General features: G+C 41.9%; 1 protein-coding gene and 1 long non-coding RNA gene across 4 annotated transcripts in view; both read right to left on the reverse strand.

Moving 5' to 3' along the window:
* Positions 1-12,801, reverse strand: part of LOC307022902 (class I histocompatibility antigen, F10 alpha chain-like) — a 455,191-nt gene that overhangs the window by 393,797 nt on the left and 48,593 nt on the right. Inside the window, exons 4-6 of one of the 3 annotated variants that reach the window (XM_079655819.1) lie at positions 12,219-12,521; positions 11,880-11,978; positions 10,820-11,678 (exon numbers count right to left, since the gene is read on the reverse strand). The exons of 1 other annotated variant lie outside the window; for it this stretch is intronic. In XM_079655819.1, the coding sequence (XP_079511945.1) occupies positions 11,614-11,678; positions 11,880-11,978; positions 12,219-12,521 (467 nt within the window). In that variant the 3' untranslated portion in view covers positions 10,820-11,613. Of the gene's footprint in view, positions 1-10,819; positions 11,679-11,879; positions 11,979-12,218; positions 12,522-12,801 lie in introns of those variants that run through there. One more of the 3 variants, XM_079655820.1, reaches the window with a different exon arrangement.
* Positions 4,170-6,552, reverse strand: LOC307021996. The gene is made up of 2 exons (XR_013803294.1): positions 5,302-6,552; positions 4,170-5,028 (listed from the first exon to the last, which is right to left on the reverse strand). It is a non-coding gene; the product is annotated as an uncharacterized lncRNA (long non-coding RNA).

A 12,801-nucleotide genomic window follows, 5' to 3' on the forward strand; every position in this document is an offset into this window, starting at 1 on the left:
GAGGACTCTTTAAAGTAGAGACACTACATACTGATATACACCTGAACATCAGCAGGAGAGGACTCTTTAAAGTAGAGACACTACATACTGATATACACCTGAACATCAGCAGGAGAGGACTCTTTAAAGTAGAGACACTACATACTGATATACACCTGAACATCAGCAGGAGAGGACTCTTTAAAGTAGAGACACTACATACTGATATACACCTGAACATCAGCAGGAGAGGACTCTTTAAAGTAGAGACACTACATACTGATATACACCTGAACATCAGCAGGAGAGGACTCTTTAAAGTAGAGACACTACATACTGATATACACCTGAACATCCGCAGGAGAGGACTCTTTAAAGTAGAGACACTACATACTGATATACAACACCTGAATATCAGCAGGAGAGGACTCTTTAAAGTAGAGACACTACATACTGATATACACCTGAACATCAGCAGGAGAGGACTCTTTAAAGTAGAGACACTACAGACTGATATACACCTGAACATCAGCAGGAGAGGACTCTTTAAAGTAGAGACACTACATACTGATATACACCTGAACATCAGCAGGAGAGGACTCTTTAAAGTAGAGAAACTACATACTGATATACACCTGAGCATCAGCAGGAGAGGACTCTTTAAAGTAGAGACACTACATACTGATATACACCTGAACACCAGCAGGAGAGGACTCTTTAAAGTAGAGACACTACATACTGATATACACCTGAACATCAGCAGGAGAGGACTCTTTAAAGTAGAGACACTACATACTGATATACACCTGAACATCAGCAGGAGAGGACTCTTTAAAGTAGAGACACTACATACTGATATACACCTGAACATCAGCAGGAGAGGACTCTTTAAAGTAGAGACACTACATACTGATATACACCTGAACATCAGCAGGAGAGGACTCTTTAAAGTAGAGACAGTACTTGAGTAAATGTACTAAGTTACTTCCCAACTGGTTTCAGGTTTAGGATCAAAGCAGATATTCAGACTCATCACTTTTTTATTGAAAGATACTTTGATAGTAAATGAGAAGCTAAGACACAGATCCTCAGAGAGTCAGGAGGACAGAGAAAGGCTTAAATCACTTCACACGTCATCATATTTACACACACGGAAACCTACCGACTAAGTTTTCAGTTAAAAAGCCATTATATCATTGTGGTGTTATTTTTTCTTCCTGCTTTTATTCTGAAATTCTCAACCCGGATGTGACCTCTCTTGCTAACTGATAGCAACATGGAGTCTCGTCGCGACAGTTTTCTCTCTTTGTTCTCCCGATAAAGAGTGTGTTTTCTCCCGCCGATCTGATCCTCCAGAGCAGCGGTTTTCAAAGTGTGAGGCGTACCTCCCCTGGGGGGCGCCAGAGAGCTTCAGGGGAGGCGCAGCGTGAGACACAAAAGAACGAGAAAAAGATGAGTAAAGTGACACTTGCCCACTTGTGGCTGTCTGTGGAGACGGAGTTCCCCCACCTCGCCAAAAAAGCTGTAACAGTGCTCATTCCCTTCACCTCCACCTACCTGTGTGAGTGCTCATTCCCTTCACCTCCACCTACCTGTGTGAGTGCTCATTCCCTTCACCTCCACCTACCTGTGTGAGTGCTCACTCCCTTCACCTCCACCTACCTGTGTGAGTGCTCATTCCCTTCACCTCCACCTACCTGTGTGAGTGCTCATTCTCTTCACCTCCACCTACCTGTGTGAGTGCTCATTCCCTTCCCCTCCACCTACCTGTGTGAGTGCTCATTCTCTTCCCCTCCACCTACCTGTGTGAGTGCTCATTCCCTTCACCTCCACCTACCTGTGTGAGTGCTCATTCCCTTCACCTCCACCTACCTGTGTGAGTGCTCATTCTCTTCACCTCCACCTACCTGTGTGAGTGCTCATTCCCTTCACCTCCACCTACCTGTGTGAGTGCTCATTCCCTTCCCCTCCACCTACCTGTGTGAGTGCAGGTTTTCCGCATTGACTTTGATCAAAAGCATGTACGGGTAAAGGCTGCAGCCAGAGTATGATCTGCGTTTATTCCTGTGTGCATCAAAGACGCAGACTCATTGTTCCCACTAAAGTAGGGGTGAGTGTAATAAGGAGGCAAAGTTGACGTTCAGTGTGTTGCCGGGAGCATATAAGGATTTATCCACCATGTTGAAAATGTTAAAAAAAATATGTCTTGAGAACACGGCGTGCGGAAACATACGGGTCGTGCTGCAGCTAGATGTGCCTGTCCTCTGTAAGAAGGTGTCGGCGACTGACATGCAAGGAAGAACGGCTGTCCACAGGCTGTTCCAACTTTAACAACTGTATTAACTTCCAGGGTAGTGAATTGAACATGCAATTGTAATTGGGTGTGTGGTATATTTTCATGCACGGACACGCATGTTCCACAACACACAAACTGAACAACACTCAATTTTCCGATCGCTACCAGCGTCCTTGCGATCTTGTTATAATAACAAGTGCACGTTACCATTCGGGCTTATTCTAGAGGGGTGCAAGGAATAGTCCAAGTAGTGGGGGAGTTTTATACAATATGTTTAAAACATAAAAATAAAAAGGTTTAAAAAGTTATTGTTTAATGTTTTAAGGAGGTGACGCTCCTCAGCCAATCAAATCGGTGCAGTCAGCACGATAGATTCAAACACACACACACAGAGAAACGACAAGAGGAGAGAAACAGTCGGAGTAATTTCAAATGGCGGAAGGTAGACAGCGAAAATAGAGCATTTAATGACATTTTCTCTCACTGGACCTCTTTGAAATGCAATTGAATACCCCTGCATTATAGCAACAACAACAATAATAATAATAATAACAGCAATAATATTTGGGAGGGGGGGGGCGCGGCTGTTCTTATGTTCTCTGAGGGGAGGCTCACCTACCCAGACTTTGAAAACCCCTGTTTTAGATGAAGTGAAAGTTCAAAGATTCACATGAGAGTTGGAGGAGAAACGATGTGCCGTGTTGGTGAGCAAGGATTCTCTTGAATTTATAAACTCAGAAACCATCAATGTGTCGTCAAAATGCCAAACGATAAATAAAGTCTAACTTTACTGAATACAAAGGACATCTGGAGAGTTTGACATGTATTTGTTACGATAACACTGACAACATGACTTCTACTTGAACTGATGCTCTAAATATCTTGTCAATTATTTACTTAAATGTACATTTTATTTAAGCATCTAAAAATAAACCTGCTTTTTATTTTGTAGTACTTTACACATCTTAGATTTAAAGGTGGGGTAGGTAATTCACTTCAGAAACACTTGTTGTTATATTCCATGGAATGCTCTTAACATCCAGATAGCAATGAATATCTGAAGTGCTTTGACAAGAAATCCATAAAGAAAAGTAATCTGTGGAAGCCGTGGTGTAAAAAGCACGACCAATCATCTGAGCCGGTCCGGCTAAATGAACTGGATGGCCTACCTGCCTGTCAGCCTTCCATCTGTGCACAAACTCTCAGTAAAGTCACAGGAAGAGGACGGGGCTTCATAAGGAGTTAAAGAAATGACAGTTGAATTACTTTAAATGTATGTTTTATTGTACTTCACATCACATGGTAAATGTCCTGTACTTATACATCTCTTTCTCAGGTCTCTTCGACCCTCAGAGCTCTTTACAAAATACGAGATTATTTTCCGAAATCTAACTTTAATAATTTTGATTATTACAATTTTTGAGAAATGTTGACATTTTTATACAAGATTGTTTTTTATTTCTCACTTTTTTCAGTTTTGTGACTTATTTTTAGAATTTTAACTTTTTTCAGAAATCATTTTATTTTGGACTTTTTTTTTTCGGAGTTCTGACTTCATTGTTTTAAAAAAACAACATTTAGAATTTTTTCTGAGAGCTGTGATTTTGTTCAGGGTTCAGTATCTCGCCCAAGGACACATCGACATGTTGACTCCACGGGCTGGAATCGAACCAACAACCTTCTTGTTGAAAGACGACATACTAACATGATGTCTTCTCCATCTTATGTCTGTTCCTCACGCTGTGTAATCAATATGCTTTTAAATCAATAAGATCCTCATTGATGCCTCACTGATCTCTTCTGATTGGATATCATCACCTTCCCATTCCAATAGCTCTGAAGAGTTACAGCATTAGTGACACTGACTCTAAATAAGACCAACTGCAGAACATCATTCACATCTTTAAGTCCATTCATTTAACCATTAGTTTCTTTACGTGGCGTCTGATCGTCCTCCAGCTCTTACACGTTACACTTCATATTATCTGTGATAAACACCAATAAACACTATTTTATATTCAGTGGTTAATAATCTGCAGAGCAAACTGTTCTTATCAGATGTTCACCCACTGCTCCAATATATATTATTTATTCAATAGAGGTCCTCAAAAACCTCAAACCGTCCAAATCGGCCAAACCATGTTTTAGCTATTGTCTGCTAATGCTAATTAAAGCAGCTTGTGTTCATTGTGTAAACGTCCCAACATCTGCAGGTTAACATCCGGCAGGTTCTATGTGCTGGAGACCATACTCTACATTTCTATCATTACACTTTGGGGTCTCAACATGTCCGGGTTCACACTGATGACAAGTAGAATATTTAAAATAAATAAATAAGGAGGTGTGGTGAAAACAGTGTGAGAATGTGCTCTGGTTCTGACCCTAAAACCCTCTCCTGTCCCCTGCTGTGATGGAGCTTCTCTTCCTCTGGACCTGAACCACACACTGGAGACATGAAAATCTGCACACGTCTTTATTGTTTAAGTTCCAGTTGTTCCCACTAGATGGCGCTCAGGAGCAGTGGTTTCACTCATGGATGGATTTCCCCTCCTGCTGGTCGGACTGTTTACAGGAAATCACGTGACTGCTGGAAACAGTTCCGAACTCAACCAGCAGGGGAGCTGTTGCTCAGACTCAGACTGTGAACTGCGCAGCAGGAAATAAATAGTGCACTGTCACTCTCAGGGGGAATGAGGGGAGTCCCAGAGAGACAGCGGGGGTTCACCTGAAGAGAGAACAGCATCAACATCTACCTGATCAATACAAATACCTGATCAATACATCTACCTGATCAATACAAATACCTGATCAAATACAAATACCTGATCACTACAAATACCTGATCAATACAAATACCTGATCAATATATCTACCTGATCACTACAAATACCTGATCAATACATCTACCTGATCAATACAAATACCTGATCAATACAAATACCTGATCAATACAAATACCTGATCAATATATCTACCTGATCACTACAAATACCTGATCAATACATCTACCTGATCAATACAAATACCTGATCAATACATCTACCTGATCAATACAAATACCTGATCAATACAAATACCTGATCAATACAAATACCTTTAAGTTCTATACAACCACAGTTCAATCAAGATAAGAGCTTTATTGATCCTGGAGGGAAGCAGCAACAGACAGAGAGGAGAGAAGTACTCAGATCATGTACTTAGTAAAAGTAGAAGTACTCAGATCATGTACTTAGTCAAAGTAGAAGTATTCAGATCATGTACTTAGTAAAAGTAGAAGTACTCAGATCATGTACTTAGTCAAAGTAGAAGTACTCAGATCATGTACTTAGTCAAAGTAGAAGTATTCAGATCATGCACTTGTAGTAAAAGTAGAAGTACTGAACTGTAGTGGGTTGTAAGTGAAGATGGTCAGTATAGGGGAGACCAGGGACAGTTGTAACACTTTTTGGGTTTTCCCCAATAAGTAAAAAAACATTTAGGATAGACATTTTGCTATATTATACATTCTCAATGTGTCAACTACTGAAACAATGGATTTAAGATGTTTCTATGAAATAAGTACAGGTTGGAAAATGTATTTTTCTTTTTTTAACTCAACTGTTACAACCATCCCTGTGTAAGACATGCCAGGGATGGTTGTAACATGTTAATAACGGTTACCTTTTTTCACACTACATGACAAAAAACAGGGAAAGCTGTGAAATTCTAAGGCAACAAGATTTTAATGGGGTTTCACACATCCTCCAACAAACAATGAACAGAACTTCAAACAGAACACCAGATGGAATTCATCTGATTCACAGTTGTGGCAGGTGTAAAAGTCACTTCCATAGATACTCTACCTTAATGATGTAGACCTACCTCCTTTGAGCTGAGACCATAGTATAAACCAGCTGCCTCCATCAGGTAGTCTCTCAACAGCATCTCTTGTGTCCAGTAGCCTGTTCTTTGGGGTGAGGTTGATCCCTGACTCTCCATGGAACCGGTACAGGGTGACATGGCATATATCATGGGACTTTGCCTCTGCCCTGACTGATTTGCCCTCCTGAACTTCATTTGAGGCCCTCTGCAGCAGAGCAAGTGGCACTCCCCTGTCTGTCTCCCTCTTTCTGATGTGTGGCATTCTGTAAACACACACACACACACACACACACACACACACACACACACACACACACACACACACAGACACAGACACACACACACACACACACACACACACACACACACACACACACACACACACACACACACACACACACACACACACACACACACACACTTTACGCACAGTATTTGATTCTGTTTATTTGTACAGGGACAATGCACACCAATCAACAATATTGATCATTCGAGCAAATGAGCCATCGTTGTAATCATTACAACCGTCCCGTTACAACCGTCCCAGGTGGTCCGTGTTACAACCGTCCCAGGACCACCAGTCATGTTTTCACCCTCTGTGAACCTGCCTGATTGCTAGCTTGACCCATATTTAGCTAGTTGATTAGCTTACAAAACAGTGATTCTAATAATACTAGTTTGGATTCCTAGACATTTGACCTCAAGACATCATATCATTTTTGTTGATTTTTTACCTCAGAAACACACTTTTGCTGATATCTTTCGCGAGAGATTTAAACGTGGAACTTTTTTTCACAGCAATCTTTCCCTCTAGCTGAGCATGTGCAGAGTGAGTTTCATCACTCTAGCTTGTTTGTGATTGGAGATATTGAAGGCGTCACAACTGTCCCGTGTTACAACTGTCCCTGGTCTCCTGCACGTGGCACTTTTTTTTATCATTTTGTAATAGTTGTTACAGCATGTTTCCTGTCTGTTTGAACTAATTGTTAAACTAAATGAGTCAAGGCGAGGAAACGACGCTGCAAAGCAAAGGAGACGAGGTGAGGAAACGACGCTGCAAAGCAAAGGAAACAAGGTGAGGAAGCGACGCTGCAAAGCAAAGGAGACGTGGTGAGGAAGCGACGCTGCAAAGCAAAGGAGACGAGGAGAGGAAACGACGCTGCAAAGCAAAGGAGACAAGGCGAGGAAGCGATGCTGCAGAGCAAAGGAGACGAGGTGAGGAAGCGACGCTGCAAAGGAGACGAGGTGAGGAAGCGAGGCTGCAGAGCAAAGGAGTGGTTGTGTTCCTGCTGCCTCAGAGTCTCCGGTTACAGGGAAGCTAACCTCAAAGCCTCGTGGACCTCCTGGAATGAGTCTGTCTGCACGTGTTGCTGTATTTCAGAGACAGTAAATACAACATGAGATATCTGGAGCAGAACAGCCCGGCTGAGTCACGAGACAGAAAGGGAAGGAGAGCAGGGACTTTCCAGCTGCTGGAGAACGGGTTAGGCAGAAGCTGCTCGGCACAGAGAAACATGCAATGACCCAAAACAAACACCATCAGTTTATAACCAGGTGAGGAGCGACAGGTTCCTCAGTCAGGGTGCTGAGAGAGAGCTGCCTCTGAGTCACACGGAGAAACACACTTTCTAACAACGTACACGAATACATTGCAGTCAGCATGTCGTTGTGTCCCTGAGACACTTCACCCCCAAATTGGGGTGGGGATTGTCCACAGTAAGTCGCTTTGGATAAAAGTCAAACATTCATTTCTCAAATTGGTATAAATTAAGTACCTTTTATTGCTTCTTTATAAGCATACGAGTATAATACATTACATTTTTACATAATAATACAAATGTATTATTCATAATTAGAAATAATCGAATAATAGGATAATAATACATTAATATTTAATAATATAATAGTAATACTATAATGATAATTATAATATTAAATATTTATTAATAATAACTTTAATAAAAATAATAGCTGGAGACCAGGGGACACTAAAGAGTGACGCACACAGCTGGGAGACCAGGGGACACTAAAGAGTGACGCACACAGCTGGGAGACCAGGGGACACTAAAGAGTGAAGCACACAGCTGGGAGACCAGGGGACACTAAAGAGTGACGCACACAGCTGGGAGACCAGGGGACACTAAAAAGTGCCGCACACAGCGGGTAGTCCAGGGGACACAAAAAAGTGACGCACACAGTGGGGAGACCAGGGGACACTAAAAAGTGACGCACACAGTGGGGAGACCAGGGGACACTAAAGAGTGACGCACACAGCTGGGAGACCAGGGGACACTAAAGAGTTACACACACAGCTGGAGACCAGGGGACACTAAAGAGAGACGCACACAGCTGGGAGACCAGGGGACACTAAAGAGTGACGCACACAGCGGGGAGACCAGGGGACACTAAAGAGTGACGCACACAGCGGGGAGACCAGGGGACACTAAAAAGTGACGCACACAGTGGTGAGACCAGGGGACACTAAAAAGTGACGCACACAGCTGGGAGACCAGGGGACACTAAAAAGTGACGCACACAGCTGGGAGACCAGGGGACACTAAAAAGTGACGCACACAGTGGTGAGACCAGGGGACACTAAAAAGTGACGCACACAGCTGGGAGACCAGGGGACACTAAAGAGTGACGCACACAGCGGGGAGACCAGGGGACACTAAAAAGTGACGCACACAGCGGTGAGACCAGGGGACACTAAAAAGTGACGCACACAGTGGGGACACCAGGCGCGTGTAGGAACAATCTCTTCTGGATTTAAGAGTTATGAAATATAACACATCTATTTTAGTGTATTTCTGTAATCCTTCAGTCATACCCTAGATCACTCTCTACAGATCACTCTCTACAGATCACTCTCTATAGATCAATCTCTACAGATCACTCTCTATAGATCAATCTCTACAGATCACTCTCTACAGATCACTCTCTATAGATCAATCTCTACAGATCACTCTCTACAGATCACTCTCTACAGATCACTCTCTATAGATCAATCTCTACAGATCACTCTCTACAGATCACTCTCTATAGATCAATCTCTACAGATCACTCTCTACAGATCACTCTCTATAGATCAATCTCTACAGATCACTCTCTACAGATCACTCTCTACAGATCAATCTCTATAGATCACTCTCTACAGATCACTCTCTACAGATCACTCTCTATAGATCAATCTCTACAGATCACTCTCTACAGATCACTCTCTACAGATCAATCTCTATAGATCACTCTCTACAGATCACTCTCTACAGATCACTCTCTACAGATCACTCTTTCAAACCTCCAGTCTCCATTTTGTGGATTCACACACCTGTTGACAACATGGCGATGGATTTGGTCGCTGTGTCGCCTGATGATGACATCATGGTTTGGATGTTTCCGGTTGCTGGTGAAATGTGAGCCCGGAGACGCAGGATGTGCCAAACCTCATTTCCTGCTTCCTGTTATCTCAGAAATAAAACCATATTTATGAGCAATATATTTAATAGACGTGAACTTTGATCTGCTTGATTCTCAGGTGTTGGAGAGGAGATGCCTTCAGGGTCTGCTGATCGTGTTTGAACCTGCAGATTAATCATTAGATATCATCTGTATATAAATGATCTTCTCTCTGTTTGAGATGTATGTATTTTAATGCATGCTCCATAATAATACATACAATCATAATCGAATTAATATAATAATACAATTAATAATAATTAATCTTAGAATACATGTTGTAATAATACACATTTAAAATGAATTAATAGAATAATAATAAATACAAAATAATAATTAATAGAATAATAAAATACTTACTTAATGACAGTAATATAATAATATTTATAATAATACATATTTAATTATATTATAATAATTGTAATAATAAATATTGGAATAATAATAATATTAGTAAATAGGAAACATGTGGTTATTTAATTTAACTTAAATATTACTATTGACTTTCTAGATTTGTTGATTTTATAATATTGTAGCTTTGTTTGATTAATAAGTAACTAAACATTAAATATTAATATTTGAGTTTCCAGGCAGAACTCAGCGTGAGATATTCCGGTGATCAATATGAAGAGAGGAGGTAAATAAAGGTGATCAATATGGAAAGGTAACTAAAGGTGATCAATATGGAAAGGTAACTAAAGGTGATCAATATGGAAAGGTAACTAAAGGTGATCAATATGGAAAGGTAACTAAAGGTGATCAATATGGAAAGGTAACTAAAGGAAGTATTGACAGGTTTCTAAATGTGATTGAGTTTGTAAGTGAACGTGTCTCTGATGGAAATGACTTCAGATCAATGGAAACCCAAAGGTAATGTTTGAGCCTCACTAAATGTTCCTAACAACACAGAACTGTATTATTCCCAGTCGTCATGGTAACGTCATCAGTTGCCGGGCAGGTTTCACCTCAACAGGTTTCTGAAGCAGGAGCTCTGAGAACAGCTGAGTGCAGCGACACACACTGATAACACACACATTAGAGAGATCAATACATCACTCAGAGTTACTTTGTTACATGTTCCTCCATTAGAGAACATGTTCATTTAGTTTCTTTGTAGAAAGCAGTAAACCATTGGATCTCTAGTTTCACATCAAATCCACTTTCCTCTAGTGTCTGAGACGAGTAGAAACCAATACATGTGTTTATGGAAAGACGAGAAGACGGACATTTGGGAGATGGTTTTTATTGGAAAGAGAAACACGGACAGGAAAGGGTTAACAATGCAGAGCCACTTCATGTCACGCTCACCTCTCAACCCCAAACTAAAGAGAAGGTCACAGTCCGCTGGCTATGTACACAAAACCTCCCTGCCCCTAAATAATAGCAACATTATCAAAATCACAAACTATTAGGTTTTAAAACCAATTCAAGAGAAATGTTAGAAATAAAGAAACACACTTCTGATTCATTTAGAGAAGCTCAGAAAGGGAAACAAGATCACTCTCTGCTACCTGAGTGTGTGTGTGTGTGTGTGTGTGTGTGTGTGTGTGTGTGTGTGTGTTTGTGTGTGTGTGTGTGTGTGTGTGTGTGTGTGTGTGTGTGTGTGTGTGTGTGTGTGTGTGTGTGTGTGTGTGTGTGTGTGTGTGTGTGTGTGTGTAAATACATAATCAGAGGGAAAGCCACCTTTTGATGTGAAACCCAAATGATCTAAATAACATGATTCCTCTGTTCTCCAATCAATGAGCTATTGCTTGATTTCCAAACCCTAATCTGATCAGTAATTGATCAGTTATCGATCAGATGATGAATAATAAACAGTTTACGGGGAGAATGTGGAGGCAGCGCCCCCTGATGCAGAAACCTAAAGACACAGAACATGTTGACCTGATTCAGACCTGAACTATGCCTGAGTCAGTTCTTTGATCTGCTTCTGAAATACAGGTGAATGTTTCTAATTGGTGTTTCTGGTGTTGTGTTCCTGAAAGCATCCGTGCCTTTCACTCTGCAGAAGGGTTTGAACTCTAATGCTGCACCTCCAGAGGTGTTAGCTCAGAGCTGGAGGCCGGAGAGGGAGTGGTCTTCTTGTCTTAAAGGAAAAGCAGAGAAAGTGTTTCAATCCACCGCCCCGTACACAACAAGGAACTAACACTGATTATCCCTGTAGAGAACACACCAAGTGCTTTTCATATCAACATCACACTGAGCTCTGAGTCTGATCTGCTACCTCAAAGCCTGACATTAAAAACCCTGAGAACTCATGAGACAAGGTTTCTGATTGGTCGCTCACCGTTCCTCTTCCTGTACACCAGGAATCCAATCACAGCGAGGAGGACGAGGAGGAGGAGAGCAGCCACTGCAGCACCGATGATGAGGGGGAGGGGATTCCCTGAGGAGCAGAAACAACAGGAAGTCTCAATCTGAACGGAGGAAGGAAGCTTCTTCAGGATGGGCATCAGGTCTGAGGCTCCTGAAGGGCCCCTTCCTCCTCGTGGTGTCATGCTGGGTTTGTCTTGAACCCTTCTTAGTGTCTCTCCCCTGAGACCCATGTTTCAGGAGAGAGACTATGACATGTTGTCAGGGTCTGTTGACTGTTAGTAACCGTTGAGCCGTAGTGATGCAGTCTTACCTCTGTTGGTCCTGATCACAGCTGAGTCCAGTACGATGACCTGGTCCTCCTTCACCCCAGAGAGCTGGAACACACATCGGTACTTGCCCCAGTGTTCAGCGGGGACTGAGGAGACGTCCAGGTCCACGCTCATCTGGAAGGATCCGTCGTGGTTGGGCAGGATCTCTCCCTGGCCCAAGTTGTCGTGAAGCTCCTCTCCGTCTCTGGTCCAGAACATGACGGCTCTGTCCGGGTAGAAACCTGTAGCGTGGCAGCTGACTGGAGAGGAGGGGGACTTCTGGAGCAGAGACACTGAGGGGATCTCTGCACAAACACACTTCAGAGGTTATTGACTCACAGTGATATCACTACAGGGACTTCTGATGTACTGTGAGCATCACTGAAGGAGAACACAGAGTCAGTGCTTCAGTCAAATTGGTTCAATAAAGACTTTCTTCAGTTTTATATCATTTCATATCAAATACTGTTTAGTGTTGTTCAGATTAAAGAAGCACCTTGAATATCTCCTCTTAGACTTTTAAGATTTCTTTCTATTTCTTGACATTTAAATGTGTAAAGAATTCATTTATTTATCTGAAAACTA

The sequence above is a fragment of the Notothenia rossii genome (assembly GCF_949606895.1).
Source record: "Notothenia rossii genome assembly, chromosome: 10".
NCBI classification, from domain to species: domain Eukaryota; kingdom Metazoa; phylum Chordata; class Actinopteri; order Perciformes; family Nototheniidae; genus Notothenia; species Notothenia rossii.